Here is a 22,783-nt window from a genome sequence, read left to right on the forward strand (position 1 = left end):
GTTGTCGAAAGTGTTTGCCAAATCATAATAGTTGCTATTGACTGCTGAGTTGTCATTATTATAACAATAATAATAATAATCGTTGGCGTGATAATCCGATTGTATTTGAGCCTTGAAGCAGACGATAAGGGCACATTAGGAGGCAATTTGGTCAGCACTGATGATTATTATCTTGATTTGACTTAGGTACACATTTGCAGCTGTGTCGATAGCAATCATAACTATACTCAATGGTGGTATAAGCTTCAAAATTAATAGAATGGGTTTAGTGGATGAGGCTAGTGGTCTGATGATGAAAATTCTCATAATAATACCAATTTAATCGCCTACGTTTCTAATTGTTATTAACAAGCCTTCGTTGACTCCAACATAAGCTCCATTTTTGAAATAATAACTGCTTTTCCCTTTTTCGCTGGTGTAGATATTTATTCTTGCAAATACCACTTGTTCCCTTTATCAGTGCTAACAAGTCTTGTTAGTTCCCGAAATATCGGTATTTGCAAGAATAAATATCTATACCAGCGAAAAAGAAGTTTTTTATTATTTCAAATAATTAATCGCTGGAAACACCGCATAATTACACTCAGATAAACTCCACTATATTTTCAGGTGTTAAGCGCCTGTCTGCGATCGCCTCCAGCCTAGTTCGGTGCGTTGAAAACCTTGGGCACTCAAATACAACATGCTCCGCGTTCTCAGCTACGTTACCACATCTTGGGCAGCATGGTGACTCTTCGTGCCCAAATCGATGTAGATAAGCCCGATAACCGATAAGTGGACATGGACCACTTAAAAACTGTATTAGCTTGTAGCTTAGTTCCCCTTGGCTCCTTTCACTCCATCTTCGAATATGTGGAATGATACGGTAGGTCCAAAGGCCAATTGGTGCCTTGTTCCATCTCTTTGCCATTCTGCGATGGATTCCCGCCGTGCTAGTTGCCGTCGAAGTACAATAGACTCCCCGATTGCATACATTTGCCGTAGAGACGCCGACTTTCATCCGCCAAGAGTCTATGGGGATTGTCCCTGCCAGTACATATGCTGCTTCTCCTGATGTTGTTCGATAAGCACGGCACACTCGGAGTGCGCATAGTCGATACGCCATTCCTAGTTTTCCGCAGTTTGATTTGTTTCCCAGAACTGGAGCTGCGAAGAGAAGCACGGAACTAACTACCCTTGAAATAAGACGACGTCGACTTTGTCTTGGTCCACCAATGTTCGATAGTATTCTCGAGATCGTTACAGCGATGGAAGACGCTTTAGTTGCAGCGCACTCAATGTGTTTTTTTAAAGTTGAGCCTTTAGTCAATCATTACTCCCAAATATTTAAGCGACTCTTGGGAGTAAATTGTTTGTTCACTAACTTTAATTTTCACGGTTGTGTCCTTCTGTCTGTCACCCAATTTATTCGGAAACGGCTGGACCGATTGTCACGAAAATTTGTGAGAGTATGTGGTCTGATGTTCCCTTTACATATAGCATAAATGGCATACATGTGAATGGAGGATGCAATTTTTTTTTCACAGAATGTAGTCATGTGGGATATCAAATGAACGGGGCTCAATTAGTACTTGTCGAAACTGGTCCCACATTTGATATCGGGTGAAACGTAGGAGAGTGAGGGCTCAAAATATGAGCATCAAAAAGTGTAACAGGTCTCGTTCTCAGAACCTGTTCAACCGAAGAATCTGAAGAAAATCACAGTGGTGTATCTAAACGAAATCTAGGCCTCATAATGCATGCAATGCCTGTTCCGATATCTGCACACATAAAGTTAATAATGGCATATTAGCATATTTTAGAAATTTAGCCGGAAACTCCCCTTAAGTTACATAAGGCACGATTTGGTCAAGTTTGAAGAAAATCCAAATCTAAACCTGCATGACCTCATCATCTTATATCAATTCGTCACTACCACAACAAAGTGAGTTCACAGGAATGGGGGGTCACAAAGAAACATTTTATGTTAAGTTTTTGGGTCATTTGTATATCAATATTAATTACTCCAGACAGACATATGTGTGTATGGTGCTAATGAAATTTGCGCGTTGTTAATCCAGATAGATATATTAGTATATTAGACCAGCGCTATTCAATATACGTACTAATATGTACATACGTATACTTTTGTGCATGAAGTAAATCGGAAATATAAGTACGATCAACTTATATATGCACAGTATGTACAGTATTCGGTAATAGGCAGTTTGTTTGTTTAGGGTGAGAATAATATCTATGTCTGTAATATGTACGCATATCTTGTAGTTTGGAAAAATATGAAGGAATATGTTGGATTTGTAGTTTTATACGGATGGAAGAATGTGCGTAGAAATTTCTCACATAAGATGAACACAAAACCTTCAAACCCGAAGCGCCCAGTTTCCGGTATTCCGACTTGTTTAGCCAACATTAATGGTCGACATATTTTTTTCATTGCGGTTTAATTCGTATTTACATCAACTCAGTAATTTAGTCTTCCCTAGCAAAATTCGGTAAATATGCATGTAATTAGTATCTAGGTTGGCGATCAATATTAAAATCGATTCACTATCTGTCCGTTTGTTTGTCATACCCACTTTTGTCCAAGACACCGATTTAAACGAAATTACGTGAACTATGAAATTCCACGCACACAGCGAGTGGCATCAATTTAGGTGGAGTTTAAAGGGGCTCCCCATACATGCAAAGAGAGATGTTAATTTTTTTTTTCACTTAACGTACCTATGCGGGGTGTTAAATGAAAGGCCTCCAGCAGTACTTCCACGAGCATTTTTCACGTAAATTGTGAAATGAGTGAGTGAGAGGTAGAAATGTGCAAACTTAAAGTGAGACAGGACTTATTTTCGGAAACTACCCGACCCAAAAATCTGAAAAAAATCAAAATGTTTCACTTAATCTGAGGATCTAAGGAAATTGACTGGAAAACCCAACTTAAGTTCATCTTAGGTAGGAGTATTAAATGCACCAGCATAAAGGACAGTATCGTGCACAATTCTGCTGTTTTGTGAGAACCTGGCTATTAGTATCAAAGTTATAGCAGTTCATCTTAAGCCATGTAAATAAGATGTTGACGTCATAATTGATATAAGAGTCAAATATAAAGTCCCGTATTTGAAGAAGCTACTTCTCTTCAGCCCTTTTGTTCTTTGCCGCTGTTAAGTGAGCCCTTTTGAAGATTTTGTGTAAAACAAAACTTTATTATGTCTGTCTGTCCGTCTGCCTTTCTCACATCTGATTTAGTCGGAAACGGTGGAATCAATTGTAACGAAATTTGGTGACAAGGTGTGGTCTGCGAACCCCTTTACATACAATCGGTGACGTCATTTTACGCTGGGTTTAAAGGGTGGTTCTGCATACATGTAAAGGGGGGGGGGTGCAACATATTTTTTACTGTGGAATATGATAGGATTTCATTAGTACTCTTCGAAACTGACATTGGGTGAAACATAGGGGTGTGAAAGTTCAAAGTGTATGCCTTGTGCTCAAAACTTATCCAACTGAAAAATTAAAAAAAATCATAATGATGCATCCGTACAAAATCTAGGCCCCAAAATACATCACATTCTAATATCAGTTCAAATAAAGTTAATAATGCCCTCTCAAGCTCCTTCTAGAAGTACGAAATGTCTTTTAAATAACTAAATCTAGATCTTAATTGATATAATGGAAACAAATCTGGCAAAAGCGAAAACAGACCAACACATACCCTCAAATCATTGGTAGCCAGACACATCATCGAGGAAAAGCACAACTGGTCCCCGAAATACCTATTTATGGGTAATACAATTTGTTTCGGCATTTAAAGAACAATTTAGTCTTTCTTTTTTAAGGTTTTGTGTAAAACAAAACCTTATTAAAATCGATTCATTGTCTGTCTGTCTGCCTGCCACACGCATTTTTCTCCAAAACGGCTAAACCGATCCGAACGAAATTCGGTGGACAGATGGGAACTATGAAATCCCACGCATACATACGCATAATTTCTTTTCACCGGATATAGTTGTGTAGGGTATCAAATGAAAGGTCTCGATTTGTACTTTCTGAAACTGACATTAGTTTTGGCATAAATTGCAAAGTGGGTGAGTAAGGAGTCAAAATGTACGCACGTGAAGTGAGACAGGACTCATTTTCGGAAACTACCCAACCTAATGAAACCTAGGCCTCAAAATATGTCCCATTCCGATATCTGTTCAAATAAACTTACTAATAGTATATTACTACTTTTTAGAAATTTACTGAAAAACCCCCCTTAAATTCATCCTAGGACTTCCGAACTTTGTACCAGGATAGGGGACAATATTTCGTATATACGTGCTAAATTTCATGGAAATCAGGCAATTAATGCCAAAGTTACAGCAGTTCAAACTTAGCAATTTCGAGCGAGTTTACTGCTTCCAAAGCCATGCAAATCGGATGCTGACGTCATAATTACCCGGAATAATTGACATTCGCGTGGAATATTAAAGTCACATTTATGAAGAATCTATTTATCTGCAGCCCTTTTTAAGGTTTTGTGTAAAACACTTATGTGAAATCTAATCTTCGAGATATGTCCTATTCCGGTATCTGCTCAAAAAATTTACTAATAGTATATTATCAACTTTTAGAAATAGACTAAAACACTCCCCTTAAGTACATCCTAAGTGTACTAAACATAGAGCACCGACATAGAGGACAGCCTCGTGCATGCACATGCCAGGTTTCATGAAAATCCAACTATTAGTGGGAAAGTTATAGCGGTTCAAACTTATCAATTTCGTGCTAATTAACAGCATTCTAAGCCATACAAATGAGATTCTGACGTCATAATTAACGAGAATAATTGAAATTCGAGTAAAATATTAAAATTCCATTCAAGAAGAATCTAATTCTCTCTAGCCCTTTTTTATATTTGATGTTGGTTAAATTGTTTTCATTCGCTAATAATATTAAACTGAGAGCGTGAAGCGTATGAGGTTGACCATTATCAACACAGGGCTTTGCATCAAATGATTTATTTAAATCGCTTTCTAGAAAATAGAGGGCAATGGAATTTTTAGCTATATTACACGGAGCTGTCGTGCACTCGTCGCTCCTCACATCTTTTTCTTTTTCTTCAGCCTTCAGTTCACAAGCGGGTTCGGCTCGTGATGATCGGTTTCGTCATTTTCAAATGCCTGATCAGGATGTAATCGCGATACCTTTAAATCCCCATCCAGCGTATCAAGCCACCATTGTTTTGGCCGGCTTTTTGGTTGCTTACCATTGCTTTCGATGTTCTGATTAATACTGGTTGTTGAATTCTCGTTAGCGTGAATTACGTGACCACACCATCGAAAACGCCTCTCTTGCAGTTTTTCCACGATCGATGCAAACCCATATCGATCGCGGATATTCTCATTTCAGACGTAATCGAAACGTGTCACGCCACCAGTGCAATGCAACATCTTCGTCCCTATTACCGCAAGACGCCGTTCATTGTCCTTTATAGTGGGCCAACACTCAGAACGATATAGAGCGGCAGACGGACGACATTGCAGTAAATTTTAGATTTGGGACGTGCGCTGATACGTCGATCACAAAGAACATCATTTGGGGAATCCCACTTCATCCAGGTTGCATTAATGCGTGAAACAATTTCATTACGCAGTTCTCCATTGGCTGATAGCGTTGATTCGAGATTTTTAAATCGCTGAGTTCTGGCAATGGCAGTAACCAATGGAGAACTACGTTATGCTCCTCACATAGGGAAACACAAAACCTTTTATACCTGAAGCGTCAAGCTTCCGGTTTCCCGACTTGTTTACTTTTTTTTCCTCACTAAAAAACAAGCCAGACAAAACGACATACATAACAGAAGAACCGTTCTTGTGTGGAGTGGTCCCCCAAATAATCCTTCAATATCCGCAAGAATGAATTTACTTGTGTGCTTAGCATATCTGTCCATCTTACGGAATTGACGAAATTTTTGACATCAAGTGTTACTCAGCTCGATGAAACTGCATTTCCGACCTCTATAACCAGTGGTAGGAAATATGACACTTTTCAGTGAGTCGACTCATTTCGACTCACTAACTTAGCTGAGTCGACTCAAAAGAGTGGTGAAGTGAAAATATTCCTTTCGCCTATAGCAATATGTGGAAAATTCTGTATCGAACACTTGAAAATCAGCTTAAAACAATAAAACACATCTAAATTTGTTTCGGAACAAACAGCTTGCCTAATATATTGTGATTTCTGTTTTCTAGTATTTGACATTTAAAAGTTAGAAAGAAGTCTTGGAATTCAACAGATTTATTCTTTGAGTAAATATACAAAAGTCTCTGCCCCAAAAAAGATACTACTGCACTATTATATCAAGTCAGCACTTACCTGTAATTCACACTATAAACTCAAGAAATGCATTCCTCAATTGCCAGAGTAATATTACCCAATTCTACCCACATACAAAAATTGATATGTCGTAATTTCGTTTTCTACTTGCTAAAGTGTCACTCATATGTAATATTAGGTGTCGAATCTGTGAATATTTAAGTTACTTTATTCCATATTGAAATTTGTGCTCATTTTGTTCATACCACATTTCACCTTATAATTGTTTTTACACAAAATCTTAAAATGATCGTTTCGACGTGTACGGTACAAGATTGCGCTGTAAACATATCTACCTACATACATACGTACAACATTCACATTGGTTACATTTGCAAAACAGAAATGTATCCACTATGTACACAGTACACTGCATCAACGAGCCATCCAATATCGTTTTACCAATTGTGTCGACTCGTATCGCATTGACTTTATCATTCTGGTGCATGCTTTCTTCCGGTTGGCATAACTGAGGATCGGTCTGTTATTTGATATTGTATTTGATATCTGTACGATGTAAGAGCTAAAAGTTTAGGGTTTATAGTAATCTGCTGACAGTGTAAGAGTTGATTACACACTGGCGGGTGCTAGACGAGGTCTCACGATCAGATCACCGATACCTAGAATTCAATCTGACTATTGCAGGCGAACTATTTGCAATACAAAGACGAAATCCTAAGAAAACGGATTGGACAAAGTTCAATGAATTTCTTCGCAATCAAATAAGGCGACTAAGAACTTCTTTGGCTCTGGAAGATGAATTGGAAACTCTGAACTGTTTTTAGAGTGTTATGAAGAGGCTTGTCCTATTTCCTGGGGTCAAAGCGGTAAAACGGTTCCTTGGTGGAACCGGGAACTGCAAAAACTCAGGAAATCAACCAGGCGACTTCTGAATTGTGCTTGCAAAAGCAATAAGAACGAAGACTAGTTAAAGTTCCGGAACTCACAGCGTGAATATAAGAGGTTCGTTAAGTATTCGAAACGAGACTCCTTTAGAGCGTACTGTGAGGAACTGGAAGACGAAAGGGAGACTTCAAGGCTGGGCAGAGACCTTAAAAAGGATGAGTCGGCCAAGTTGGACTCTCTTAGAAAACCCGATGGTACTCTCACGAGCTCCAGACAGACCCTTCCGGGAGAACGGGAGTGAGAAGTGGTAGGGGGAGAGTTGACGGTTCTTCAACACGTAAGTGCGGCAAAGTAAACTGGAACACTGCGAAAACGGTTGTTAGCTATGGAAAGATGCCATACTGTCCTTTGAGCATTTCAAAGCACCTGCAATGGGTGGCATCTATCCAGCAATGCGAAAAGAGGGTATGGGGCACTTAAAGCGATTGCTAAGAAATATGTTTCTAGCAAGTCTTACTTGGGGCTATGTGTCTACCCCTTGGCAGAAGGTTAAGGTAGTCTTTATATCGAAGTCTGGGAAAGATGACTATTCTAATCTAAAGAACTTCAGACAGATCAGCTTGACTTCATTCTTGCTGAAAGGATTGAAGAGACTGGTTGGGCGCCACATTCGTGGGAGTACACTTACGTCATCATCATTATCAACGGCGCAACAACCGGTATCCGGTCTAGGCCTGGCTTAATAAGGAACTCCAGACATCCCGGTTTTGGGCTGAGGTCCACCAATTCGATATCCCTAAAAGGTGTATGGCGTCCTGACCTATGGCATCGCTCCATCTCAGCCAGGGTCTGCCTCGTTTTCTTTTTCTACCATAGATATTGCCTTTATAGACTTTCCGGGCTGGATCATCGTCATCCATACCGATTAAGTGACCCGCCCACCGTAACCTATTGGATAAAATCCACGACCGGACGGTCATGGTATCGCTCATAGATTTCGTCGTTATCTAGGCTACGAAATCGTCCATCCTCATGTAGCGGGCCAAAAATTCTTCGGAGGATTCTTCTCTCGAACGCGCTTACACTTACGTCGCACTCACTTAATGAAAACCAACATGCTTACCAGCGTGGAAAGTCCTGTGAGTCTGCTTTTCATTCTTTGGTAACAAAGATAGAGAATGCAACTCTGAAAGTTAAGTACGTGATGGGAATGTTCGTGGACATTGAAGGGGCGCTTGATTGTGCGCCTTTTCAAAAACTTTGTGATGCCGCCAGACCCCATGGTGTTGATGACACTTTAATTAAGTGGATCCATGCTATGCTAACGCACAGATTGCTGTTTGCTGAAGTGGTGTCGATCGCTACCTAACTGCAGAAGCAACGAAAGGCGGCCCTCAAAGAGGTGTGCTGTCGCCACTTTTGTGGAGTATGCTAATCGACTCACTACTATGCGAACTGCAAATTTTACCAATACACGCTGAAGCTTATGCTGATGACGTAGCTGTGCTTGTTATTGATCGGGATCTTGGAGCGGTGTGTAGAAATATACAACGTGCCGTTGATCTGATAGATAGTTGGTGCTTCAGGCATGGTCTTTCATTTAACCCAAATAAGACCACAATGGTATTATTCACAAAAAGGAGAAAACTGGATGGATTTTGCCTCCCAGAGATGAGGGTACAACCCTCCGAAGAAGTGAAATATCTGGGAGCCACTCTAGATAAAAAACGAGCTCTCACAGTTTATGGGCTGTGCAGACGGACCTTTGCCTCCACATGGGGTCTTAGGCCTCATGTGATAATGTGGATATACATTGCTATCATTAGGCCGATGTTCGCCTATGCATCCGTAGTGTGGTGGGTTAAGGTTTTCACGGTAAGCTAGTCGCATTGCAAAGAACTGTGTGTCTGGCTATCATCGGTGCCATGAGCACGACATCCGGTGCAACTCTCAATGCATTACTCAATTTGTAGTCCCTGGGTATATTTATTCAAAGCCCTGCAATGAGAGCAGCTTATAGACTCGGTAAAAACGAGAAGTGGGCTTCTCCTTTGGGACAATATGCAACGGTTTTACAAGCCGAAGTATATGCGATTCTAAGGGTGGCAAATTCGGTGATTGACGAGCGGTTGAGGGGCAGACGCATCGCAATCTGCAGTGATAGCCAGGCTGCATTGAGTAGTCCTTTGGTCACCTGGAAAATCGTTCAGAAATGCAGAAACCGATTGAACTCTATCTCTAGATTCAATACGGTGGAACTACTCTGGGTATATGGTCACTGCGGCGTAGAGGGAAATGAAGTCTCGGATGCCTGCTTCCATGCCGGGACCGGAACCTGAAATTGAAGTACCAGTAGCGTTGGCTAAGTATGTCTTCAAAAACTGGGAACAAGCTTCCCATAATGGCAGGTGCGAGAGCCTAAATGCTGCTAGACACACCAAACTTTTCCTGCCAGAACCGAACATGCATACCGCAATGTTTATCCTGTCAAAAAGCAAGAGGACTTGCAACAGTATTGTAGGCATCCTGACAGGCCATAATTCACTAGGTGGACATATATTCAGAATAGGAATTGTTCAAGACGATACGTGTCCTTCCTGTAATGAGGAAGCGGAATCCACGCAGCATTACCTATGTGAATGCCCGGCCTATGGACCCATCAGGCATCAGATCCTCGGTGCCGATGTTCTCCAGTTGCGACGGGTAGCATCACCTCCACTAACGGAAATCTTGCGATACGTTAACAAATCCGGGATATTGCGTTAGATGGGGGTGTCGAATACAATGGGCCACCAGCTTCTCCTCCACTACATACACACACAAGTTGCTGACATATTTGATGATGAGTATCTTGCTTAATATAAACATATACTGGACTGGATCTATCGATCGGGACGTCTAGATATTTCTCGGTAAGCAAATCATAGTGTTTTCTGTTTTGTCCCCTTTTAGTGATGTTTTTGATAATGTACACATAATTGCAAGCATCGAAAAGTAATATTGTGATTGATGGTCTTTTCTAATGTAGGAATACAGTTTCTGTTTCTTGAATGTTATACCTCAAATCTTTCTAATCAAAGACGGTATCCGCTGGATGTTTATGCATCGGTCTGTCGAAGTGACTCACGAGATGATTAAAGAAGCTTACGGTGATGGTGGCATGGGTAGATTGAGCGTTTTTTTGGGTGGCATAAACCGTTCCAAGACGACAGAGAGAGGGAGTAGAAGACGACGAACGCTCCGGACGCTCTTCGTCAAGTACAACCGACGAAAATATGTTGCGAGTGAAAAATTTACTGAACAGTGATCGTACGATGAATAGTAGAATGATTACTGATGACTTGGGCATCCCTGAAGCTCATGTTTTTGAGATCGTGAAAGAAGACTTAGTCGTAAGGAAAGCATGTGAAAGTGAGGGTCTTGACGAAGTAACAAAAGGCCAACCGAAAAGCCAGGATGTTCTTCATCAAGACAGAAGGTTCTTCGCCAGACCTTTTCTATTCCCTAGAATAAAATCGAAGCTCAAGGCGACGCATCACGGCTCGGCGATGAGGGAACTAAACAGCATTCTGGTACAGGCGTACCTGGAGACATACGAAAACAGGCAAACTCGTTTGCAACAGTGTGTAGCTGCAGAAGAGTGCTTCTTTGAAAAATTCTAATCGTTTGTGCTGTTGTTTTGATTAAATTAAAAAAAAAAAATTGGTTCTATCCAGAGCAAAACCTGCTAGAAAAATATTAGTAGTCGCACTATACCTTCCCTTAGCATCGCTGGGTAGATGCCATCCATGCCAGGTATTCGAAGAACTGTATAACAATTCTTTTTAATCACCTAGGGAGTAACACTTTATTCTCAATAAGTTTATTGAACTCTGTTTAAAGCGTCTTTATAGTCTGCTCGCTTGCAATAGTCGGACTGAATTCTAAGTAATTCTAAGTAAAGGTGGTCTGACAGTGAAATGTCGCCTAGCAGCCGCCAGTCTCTAATCAAACTTAACATCGTTGAAGTACAGAGTAGGTTACTTACTTCTTTTTGGTTCCACGAACGTAGACGCGCTTCTTACATCCGCAGCCACGAAACCAGCTGAAATGAGAAAATCAAATAGTGCCTTCAGATTTTTTTGATCCAGTTTGAGGATCAAGTTGAAAGCTTCCACGTTTGGGAGTCTGTCCTTCCTGTCATTCATGAACTTTAACCTCCAGTGTCCGAAATCAATCCCCGGGATCTGTTCATCAAGCATGTGTTACCTGCCTTACTTCGAGGGCCAGATATCCAAAATCCAACAGCTCGGTATTTGCAATGGTGAGCTTTGACCAACCGCAAGAACTTAAAGCTGGAATTACCTATTAAGCTTAAGGCAGTCTCATCGGTGTATTCCAAATCGAAGAACGAAGAACCCCCTGAAACGTGGAAGTGAGTCTTAGCGTGGAGCAAAACAAAGCGTTGACTACCACAGATGTGTTGGTCTTACCCTTCCCGCGCGCATTACCGCTGACCGAAGAGTCTGTTGCGTCCAGTGTGGGTCCCGTAGTAAACAGCTACTAATCTCTCCCACCACGACAAGGTGATGTTCGAGTTGGAGTTTAATGCTCTCGATCAGCAATATGGTTCAATATCACTTCAGTTAATTTGATTTATTCTAGAGTTTGGGTTATTGTGGAAGAAAACGCGCGGAAAGGTTGCTGAATATTTGCTCGTAATTTAGAAATAATCATCTCGCATTTGTGTTAAATATGAAGCACGAGCGTTTACACGCGCTATGCCCCCTATATGGGGCGTGTTAGCCACATCACCATTATCGCTGTCGGTTTCCGGCAATGCGCTTGAGCTCCCCCCTCTCCCCTTCACGACTTTCTAGTAGTTTGCACTCATCCCCCACTGTTTTGTGTCACGTAGCTGCAGAGTGCTCCACTCGCCGGCCATTCTGCGATAATGGATACCATTGCATGGTATAAATTGCATTTAACTTAACGTTTATTATCATACTACTAGGATTTTCGAAGTATAAAACCTAAGGGGAGAGAAATGCTCTCTAAAGTCCTTAAATGACCACATTTTTCGAAAGAATATTCGCTAAGCTGCGTACATTCCCGAAACCAATTATAAAACGTCTTCAATAGCCGCAGGTCGTAGTCGTGAGGTCAGCCCTATCCGAGGCACTGTTGTCATTTCGGTGGCGAGACTAATTCGGAATTTGCAGGTTGCAAGCCCACTAATTTATATGGCTTTTAATCATCTTTAATGGTATGCAGAGAATATGTTGAGTGTGTTCTTCAAACCCAACTAAATGGGCTCAGACTCAGTATGTAGACCATTGTACTAAACCCGTTTTGGAAAAACACAAATATCCATGACCGTGGCTAGGTTTTAACGCAGTGGCAAAAGATCGAAATCACAAGGTGTGAAAAATTCTAGTTATTTCGTCAAATTAAGTTTCATTCGTTATCTCGAAAAGTGGCATCGTTATTGTAATTTCGTCAATTTGTATTATCTAAAAATTGCATTGCTAAGTTTATTTGTTTTTATTAATGGTTGCAGTTTCCTTAAAATTCCCTGATGACCAAATATTTACCCTCAAAGGATCGTTTAGTTGTCCTAGGTTCACTGTGATGTTTAGATTGTGGAAAGTTATGTTATGAAATCGGCTAAATTACATCCTAAATTCCCATACTTAATCAAACTAATAGACAAAAAGATACACTGCCATCTCGTACTCAAGCATATTCAAAAATTTATTCATTTGTTATTAAAAACTTTTCAACTTTTATTTTGATATTATTTTCAGTGCTCAAAATATTCACACCGAAGCAGATTGGCAAATAATCTTTACAATGCTTGAATGCGTTGGGGCTGGAGCTGTTCCCCCTGATTTCGACGATGGGCCGCCCCTAGTTGGCACGAAATCGGATGGTGCCCTTAGTAGCGAAGAGGATTCTGGTTTACCTGATCGTGGCTATACTTCTGATTCGGAAGTTGTCAATGCTAAGAACGACGGCAAGTCCACAGCGAACACACCTTTTGTTAGTCCAAGCAATGAAAATTGGATTCTTGTTAACAAAGATTCCGATTCCGTGACAACACGATCCCAATCACCCATTGGAAATGCTCTTATCTATCCGTGCAAATTACTGGATCATGTGCCGTTTGCCTTGTTCAAATGCTGGGATAGCTTAGCTTTTATCGTTCGTAATGTGGCTCATATTACGCCATATAATTTTGAGATTTGCGTTCGTTGCATCCGAACTTTTGTAGAGTGCTCTTTGAATGGAGGCATCAGAATGAGGCGGAAATTAGCGATGGGAAAGCAAACTTCACGAAAGAAGGGAGCTAAGAAAGATGCCTCTAAAGGTAAAAAGAAAGATGATAGCAGCGACAGTGAGGATGAGGAGTTAACCCAACAATATGAAACTATAGCTATTCAGTTATTGGATTTAATGTATACGCTCTATACAAGAACTGCTCAAATATTCAGATGGTGGGCAGAAGAGAGCTGTAATGTGCCACAATGTTCGGCTTTGTGGGCACAAGGCTGGTGTCCTTTACTTCAGGGAATTGCTCGTTTAGCTTTGGATCGTCGGAGGGAAGTTCGGACTTACGCAATTTCTTGTTTGCAGCAAAGGGCGCTTTTGGTGCATGATTTGCAAACTTTATCCGGAACAGAATGGGCTAGTTGCTTTAGGCAGGTAAGTCGTGAAAACATTATTTTTCAAGTGAAACAAATGGCCAATCGTTATTTATTTATAACAGGTTCTATTCCCACTACTTAATGAACTTCTCCCTGAAGCTTCCTCATGTGGGAATATAGATCAAATGCTACTGGAAGAGTCACGCATAAGAACTGCTACAATAATGTCAAAAGTATTTCTGCATCATTTAACCCCGCTCATCGAGCTACCCAATTTCAACGATTTGTGGCTTGAAATTCTCGACTACATCGAAAAGTTTATGAAAGTCGGATCAGATATGCTTTATGAGCAAATGCTAGAAATTCTAAAGAATATGCTACTTGTCATGCACTCAGTGCGAGTCTTCCACTGTCGGGACGGATCAACTCATTCTCCACTTTGGGATGTTACATGGAAACGGATTGGTGAATTCTTGCCAAATTTACAGGAGGAATTGTTCAAGAGCGAAGGTGAGTTTTTAGCTGATGAGATTTAATCAATCTTTGCAAAGATGCAAAGTAAACGTGAACTTTCTTTGGGTGCTGTATCAAGCCTTCTTTGCCAATTCGTTTTAGACTATAAGCAAATAGCAAATCAAAGTAAGCATCTAAATGTTATAAGTAAGAAATATGAAAGAATTCAAAAGAATGAAAAAATCCGTATTGAAAATGTTTCGCAGTAAATCATCCTTCAGTGGCTGAGCAACATCAAATAGGAACACCATCATTAGCAAACACTGCTGTGGGGACAGTAGCTGAGGGAGTTGAAAAAACATTCCCCCCAACTATACATACTACCCAATCGACACCAGCCTCTATTGCAACAATATCATCCGATATAAGTGCTGCACAGCTGCAGCAACCGTTGGGCTTGAGTATAACACAAAGTTTAGTTGATGTTAAGGATACGAAGCAAAATTTAACTTCAGCTACAAATAGGGGCAGTATTATTTTACAACCTCCCAGCGAAGAATTTATCCCGAAGCCATTGATTTTAGGACAGGTAATTGATTTTTATATATTATTAGCTCCAAATTCCTGAAAAAATGAATTTCAATTTCCGTTAACTTTAAATAATCGTCTAATAAACTTCTTTTCAGTCGGCCTACCCGTCGCCTCAGCACAACGTCCCAATTTTGATTCCTCAAAATAATCTTTTGCAGCAAACATTACCTACAACACCAATAAGTTCTTTTCCAACCGCAGAGGCATTTGGCGACCTGTCTAAACTTCAAACTTCAACTTCCGCCACACATCCGATTACTCCTCCTTCTTTAGATCAACACACTTTTGTGTCCCCCTCCATTCAGCAAATGCCCAATACCCACAAAGATGGCAAGCTTCCTGATATTGTCACCGATACAACACAGTCTGCAGGTTATAAACGGAATGATGATAACCAAACAGCCACCGAAGTATACGGGGACAGTTCTAGTCGAGATAATGTAGGAGTAAATCAGGCTCCCGCGCAATTTCCTCCCCAAATGTGGGCATCCCCGGAATTTTCAAATATTATTGAGTTGCCAGAGACACCACCACCAACTGAATATACCGATGGACAATATCAAGTTGTTGAAAAATTGAACGACCAGACAAGTGAAACTGTAGATAATCGGTATGAAGTCGCATCCAATAGTCGGCATGATACTGCTGCGCAGTTGTCTTCTATAGGAAGTTCGCAAACTGCAGATTCTCCACGAGTGCCAATAAGCCATTTAATAGCTGGTAATCAATATCCGAGTTTGAACAAAATGCCACCGCCAAATATTGTGCAGAGTTTCGCTCCAATGTTTGTTCATTCCGAACCGACGCAATCGGGATTTGAAATCTATTCGGAATATGTCCAAAATCCATATAATTTGACTCTTTATCAACCAGCAAATTCGCTACCTGATACAAGAAATGAGCAAAGTACTCAAGAAGTCGGCAGTGAAGCGGCCATCAACATCAACGAAACGGCGGTAAAAAGCCAATCGGCACAGCAACCTCACCCACAGCAAGCAGTAGGAGTGTCCCAAATGTTCCAATCAGCTAACTACTTTGGCGGCGTCGATCAAAGCGTAATACCACCTGGTTCCGAAGTATTATTCGGACGGCCTTAACATGTTCATAGTTCATAGCGACCCTAATTACAAATTTTTGGGATTTATCGATAAAGTGAATGGTGGAGAAATATTGTATGTGGACATTCCAGGAAACACGAGTGTACAAAGAAGCTTGAAGCAGAAGATGGGTTGATTTCATTAACTGTACATTAACAAATATAAATGTATTTTGTCATGGGTTTTCAAATTCAATTGATGGCAAGAAACAAAGAATTATAGAAATATTTTTTTTAATTAGTGATCTTTAAGATGTCTTTTAGTTATACAAAAGGATTTATGTATTTTCCAACTTTTTTGTTATCCGCTATTATATTGTTTAAAATGTTGTTTAGTTAAAAAACCAATGTCTTAGTTAATAAATAAATGCATGTGTAATATTCTAAAATTATTTTTGCATTCTCTCTGAAATATGATGTTAGTTCCCATGAGAAAATTGGGTAACAGAATGAATGCGCAACATTCTGGATCGGGATTACTTCGCCGGACGTAAATGTTTATGAATGATGTATATACACTTGTTTTAAAAAAAACCATCCTTGATTATAAATACGTTGCCATTTTGATTAAATTTTTTTATTTTCTGATAATAGTCAATTTTGCTATATGATGTGTCATTAGATATGCAATTTAATTTGCGCCATTGTTGATAATCAAACAGAATTCGCGAAATGCAGATAACTTCGTATATTCCGTATAATTGCGCAAACCGCCATAACGTTCCCAGAAGAAGTATGAATCGGTCTCTTGCTATTTAAAAGTGTCCTGGTTATTTAGAACTTCATTAAAGCCCAGACACTTTCTTTTAGGTTCGCATCTTGCGACTGAGATAGCCTCCTGAACCATTTTTTTTCAGTTTTTATTGTATTGTAGGTTATTTTTCAAAAGTAACTTAAAGGTCAACTTTTCTTGTCTTTTCGTTGCCGAATTGAATCGGTTCATTGTGCTTGTTTCTGAGGAAGTGTAAATCTTCCAAACAAACAACAATCATTGGGTACTACATCATGGGACGGAATTAGTGGACTTTCTGATCTTTTCCTCTTTTCACGAAGTCGCCTGCAAGTAAAATCGGTTTCTCCTACATTCGGCATGGCTTGCTAAAGCTACACTCGTGATGGATATTTTTTTCGTAAGTATACTCCATATGCTGTTTCAAATTGAGCTAAGGGTATAGTAGAATCAGGTGTCAAAATATATAATAATTCCCAAGATTGTTTTAAAACATTATTTTGGTCACTCTCCTTCTTTCCTCTTTACCTTCGAGATGCCTTGCACGTCGCCTCCCACGGAACCGGAAGATTGAATACAGTATGGCGTCATGCAGTACGCTCGTGGAGACAAAGTACCACCTGGATCCATTATCGGTGGTGGCAATAGCAGCGAGATTGGCGGGGATGTCAATCGCCGTCAGTGACTACCGTATAATTTGATGGCATCAATGGTCGATCTGGTTTTACGGAATCTATACTGACGATCTGATAAGCCGCAGTGGTTCTAAAGAACTGGGAGCAACCTATCGTATATTATTCTTCAACTATTAATTCATTATGTATTGTATTTTTTTTAACGTAAATACACTATCGTCAATAAATGTAACAATATAAATTAAAAACACAGTTTTTTATTACTTTACAATATATAAGCAGATCGCGCCGGCGGTCAAGTTGAGAGTGATCAGTCCTGACTTCCGTCCTCCCGACTATGCTAGGCCGTCAGCTGTTTTTCGCGGCCATTCGATGCAGCGGTGGAGGCGCTCCCTTGACGATTACCTACCTTGTGGTGGCGGGGGAACTCAGTAAGAAAGATCCTCCAGGAAACGGGAGGTGACACCTGAAGCCAAGAGGTAATCAAAACCCCAAGCCAAGGTGTGGCCATCGTGCCCAGCGCTGAATGGTCACAGTGGGGAAGACTCCTCACTTCACCTACACTGAAAAGGAAGAGAAGGTGCAAACTCTGAAAGGCTTGGATGCGGAGGAAGAGCCCGATAAGGTGCTCAAAATGCTCCGGGAGATGGGAACTGAGGTCGAGTTCCTGTCAGTGTCACGCTTTAGTACGAGGAGATCCGTTTGGGAAAAATGAATCCTGCCGCACTTCCTCGTGCAAATAAGCCCGTAGAGCCGAGGAAACGATCTGATCGGCATCGGTTCGCTTAATTACCAAGCGATTCATTTTGAAAGCCTGCTGGGGGGGAAATAGCCCAGTGCCGAAGATGCCAGCGCTATGATCACTTGGCAGCAAACTCTCAAATGACCTTGCGTGTGTAAAGTGAGGGAAAGGCTATACCGCAAGGAAAAAACCTTCTGTGTCAGCTGCGCAAGCGGAGGGCATTCGGCTTCGTACCGTGGATGTCCTGCATAGCGCAATGCTAAGGTCCCAAGGCAGCAGGCGTCAAGATTGGCCCAAAGGACGAAGCTGTCAGCGGCATTGAACGGTACTGTCCCTTCAGCATCAATCGTCCACAATTTCAAATATAGCCTGAACGGCACCACAATGTCTCATGTGGGGAGTTAACTATCATATTTAGAAGGGTAAACAATAAGAGATCATCCGGTATAGATGACATTTCCAAAGTGGTCCTCAGGCATTCACCAGACATTGCCATTTGTAATTATTGCATTTTGTTCAATAACTTATAGAATAATTCCTTCTTTCCAAGACAATGGAAGAAAGCCCGAGTGTTCCCGATTTTAAAGAGAGGGAAGGATTCATCCAGTCCTAAGAGCTACCGCCCAATTAATTTGCTGCCTAAGATCAGCAAGGTGTTTGAGATTTTGGTACTGAAAGCCTTGAACTGGCATATCAAGAGGAAGGAATTATTGCCGAATGCGCAATTCGGGTTTCGATCTGGACATTCGACAAAACATGCAATAACGAAGGTAACGTCTGATATTTGCTGGCGGATTAACAATGGTGAGTGCGTAGGCGCTTGCCTTATAGACATGGAGAAGGCCTTTGATACCGTCTGGTTGGATGGACTGATTTTCAGGTTCCTGAAGGACGAGTTTCCCAGTCACCTCGTAGCGGTGATGTGCAGTATGCTGTATGACAAGTGCTTTGTCATTACCGACGGAAATCTCACTACTAGCAGAGAATTTCATGTTCTGAATGAATTACAGCAAGGGACAGTGAGTGCACCTACGCTTTTCACAATATTTGCCGGCGAATTACTCAATTCGTTCGAGTTTAATAAATCTCCTAAAAGGTCGTTGGTTGCCTTTCCTGACCACATGATGGACGCACAAGAAGGTAACTGAGGTGCAAATTGAACTTCAGGAGATATTCATCGATATTAAGTTCTTCACGAACAATTGGCGGATGAAAATCAATGCGCAAAAGTGTGAAGTGTTTCGAAATTACTCGGCGTACGCCAGTAGGAACTTGAAAAGGAATTGGAGAGATTTCCACATTGTCGCGAACGAGAATAGTTCTGAGCGCATTCCTCATAAGAAGTGCGTTAGATACGTGGGTGTGCGTCTTGACGAGCGTCTCCAATTTAACGAACACGTTAAAGTTGCGCTAGAAAGCGTTCGCAAGGCATTCATGTATCATCGGAGACTCTTTTATGCTCCACATCTTAGCCAGAAGGTTAAGATGATTTGCTATTTTACTTTGGTTAGACCGGTGCTCACCTACGGATGTCCTATCTGGTTTAATTTGAGTGCTAGCCAAATGGAGAAAATAAGGATCTTTGAAAGGAAATGTATGCGTGCTTGCACGGGGTTTAAGAGGACTGCTTCGTCAAACCATGAACACTATGTAACTAATGAAGTGATGTATGCAGCTGCTGCTGTGCCGGGAATTTACACAGTTATCGTCAGATTGATTCGGGATCATATAGTGCGATCTGTTTCGCATGGCGAGAACCCTTGGGTTTCGTAGCCGTTCTACCCAAATGATGGGTATTTCGAGAAAACTCTCACTAAAGGCTTCATTCCTCTCGAAGTGTTCGTGTATCTTGACAGGAATGGTCTAATTCTTGATTCTGCCGGTGATCTGGTTATGTATCATATACATAGGCGGGCCACGGACAAAAGGATAGAATACCCCCCGAACCGATTGTGGGGGCTCCAGAATTCGACTGGAGATACTCCTGAGCGAGAGAAATTGATATTAAGCGGGATGAAAAAGAGAAATCCTGGTACTGGTAGCTGCGGAATGCCGATTAGCGGCGGCCGTGCTCAGTTCTGCCATTAGTTTCTTGGTGGGGATTTGTAAATATGTACATATTAAACGGGTGCAGCTTTTGCCTCTAGTTGAAACATATACATATGTTACTATTCTTTGTCTGTCGGTTAATATTACAACTATCATTATTATTTTTTCTTCCTATGGAGGTTATTGTAGAAAAAAATATATAAAGCGGAAAGTAAATAGTATTAATTATGATATTTTTAGGAACAATAATTTAAGTTAGAAGTATAATTTGAAGCGATTAGACATTTGTTTTTTCCCGAGTTATCACAATCTCGGCAGATGCTGGATTTTACCTAATACTAGCACTAAGTGCCAAGCATTTAGGCTCAGACGATCCTACCTACTTAAATTATAAAGGCGCGCTGATGGTGGTGGCCGGTGATGGGTTAACGGGAGAATCCGTCGAGAACTCCCTGCAACATCGAGCACGTATACAGAATGGTGTGCTTTTGCATGGTTTGAACCAGACTGAGCAAAAGTCCCAGGACATCAAGGGAGGCCGTGAGGGATTTAGATACAATACCTGTAGCTGGCAATATTATGGGAACTACAACCACTCGCTCGAGACGCCAAATTTCTTTAATTTCCCGGGCTAGTGGCTCATAGTTCACCTTCTTCTCCACGTATTTCCGTTCAATGTTGCTATTATGGGGGATAGTAACATCAATTATATACGCGGAGCGACCCGTCTTTTCAACTAACAGTATGTCAGGTTTTTTATGTAGATTATGGCGATCAGTCAGAAATTGCCGGTTCCAATACATGCTATAAGCAGAACTATCAATTACTTCTTGCGGCTCATATCGGTAAACCGGACATGTTCCCGTGATTAGCCAATACTGTAGGTTTTCATGGATAACTTTCCATACAGCATTATGCCTGGTGATGTATTGTACCGGTGCCATAACAGTACAGCCAGAAATGAGATGGTCCAACGTCTCTAACGCTGAACCACACATTCTGCACTGGTCGTTCTCCACCTATTCTTTCATGTGACCACGCCGTCTTGAATAGTACACATGAACTCCTCCGTCTCAGTAAAGAGCTCCCCAGCATACAGCCATCTGTTCGACAAATGCAAATCGACAAATGGATACCAAAGACAATTCACGTGTTTACCGTGCATTGCCTTCGACTTCCATTCACCGATCCGTTCTTGGTCCGACTTCACCCCACTCAGAGGAATGAAAGATCGATCCTTCAAGTTAAGTGGAGTTAGCCCACAATCTGCCTTACAGACAGCGCCATGCAAGAGGCTCGCCTGCTCTTTGCTGTAAAAATAAGCGCGGCGAGTCGACTTAGCGATGATGTTGCGCCGCCACGTCAACTACTCCCCTACCCCCGATGTCACAAGGCAGGTTCATCCGCTCCACGGCAGACTTTGGGTGATGCATTCGGAATTTGGACATAGTTGTCCGTATCCGCCGCTGGACGTTTTCCAGATCGGTCTTCGTCCATGGCAATATTCCGAATGCATAAGTCAGTGAAGGGATAGCGAATACATTCAATGCGCTTATCTTATTCTTCCCCGAGAGATGCGATTTCAGCATCAGCCTTACTCGTCGCAGGAATTCGGACAGCAGAGCTTCCTTCAGATCACCAACTTGAGCATGGGTTCGATGTGGAAGTCACCAATGCTATGTCCGGCATGCGGCTCGTGATGACCTTTACGGATAGCTTGGATTCGGCACTTGTCTAATCCAAACTCCATCCGAATATCACGGCTGAACATGTCTATTATTCGCAACAGACTTCTAAGATGGTTGTCAGTACCAGCATACAGCTTGATGTCATCTAGGTACAGCAAGTGTGTCAGTTCGCACTTAGCACGTAGGCCATATTTTATTGCAAAACCATGTCCTCTAGTATCATTCAGTAGCCATGAAAGAGGGTTCAGTGTCATACAAAACCAAACGGGTCTCAATGAATCCCCCTCAGAGATGCCCCTCTGTATACGGATGGGCTCTGAGCTATTAGTACACTAAGATGTACGGACTGATAAGGTGGTATGCCTCCCTTCCATGACTGTCGCCAAAAACTTTATTAGTTTGGGATCAATGCGATACAGATGTAGGACATCGATTAGCCAGGTATGCGGAACGCTATTAAAAGCCATGGTATCTTGGTAGCCTTGGTCGATATAACAACTAAAGAAGTTTCTTTATATTATTGTTACCTATTTCTTAAAAATAAAAAATGATTAAAAAAAAAGGTATAAGTCGACCACCGAAGCGTCCTTTGGCATCATTCCAGCAATCCCTCGACGTGCTTTGACGATGTTATTGCGGCATTTGAATTTGAGGCTGCTCCTCAAATTCAAATGCTGCAATAGCATCGACTATTTCCGGTAACCGTTCAAATAAGTTGGGCAAATACGATGTGAAAATTAAGTTCGTGTTTGGTGTTAAGCAGGAAGAATTTCTGGGCCATACTACAAGTATGTCAGAAATTCGCTCACCAGAACAGTTCAGTTAACATTTCAATGTTAATTAAAGTTCAATGTTAATTAAATTGTTACCTGGCAGCGGAATTGGAAAAGTTAAAGAGTGCGTTCCTCAAATAAATAACAATGTTGCGTTCTAGGCAAATTCGGTGCTCTAGGTAAGTAAAGGATGAATTACTTTG

General features: G+C 41.2%; 1 protein-coding gene across 1 annotated transcript in view; it reads left to right on the forward strand.

Annotated features, from left to right (window-relative positions):
* LOC119653711 (Golgi-specific brefeldin A-resistance guanine nucleotide exchange factor 1) overlaps positions 1-16,484 on the forward strand; it is a 28,636-nt gene extending 12,152 nt beyond the window's left edge. The window contains exons 8-11 of the mRNA XM_038058592.1: positions 12,984-13,881; positions 13,946-14,333; positions 14,543-14,865; positions 14,963-16,484. Coding sequence (XP_037914520.1) covers positions 12,984-13,881; positions 13,946-14,333; positions 14,543-14,865; positions 14,963-15,964 — 2,611 coding nt within the window. The 3' untranslated portion in view covers positions 15,965-16,484. The remainder of the gene's footprint in view (positions 1-12,983; positions 13,882-13,945; positions 14,334-14,542; positions 14,866-14,962) is intronic.
* The last annotated feature ends 6,299 nt before the right edge of the window (positions 16,485-22,783 follow it).

Source organism: Hermetia illucens, chromosome 4 (genome assembly GCF_905115235.1).
Source record: "Hermetia illucens chromosome 4, iHerIll2.2.curated.20191125, whole genome shotgun sequence".
Lineage (NCBI taxonomy): Eukaryota > Metazoa > Arthropoda > Insecta > Diptera > Stratiomyidae > Hermetia > Hermetia illucens.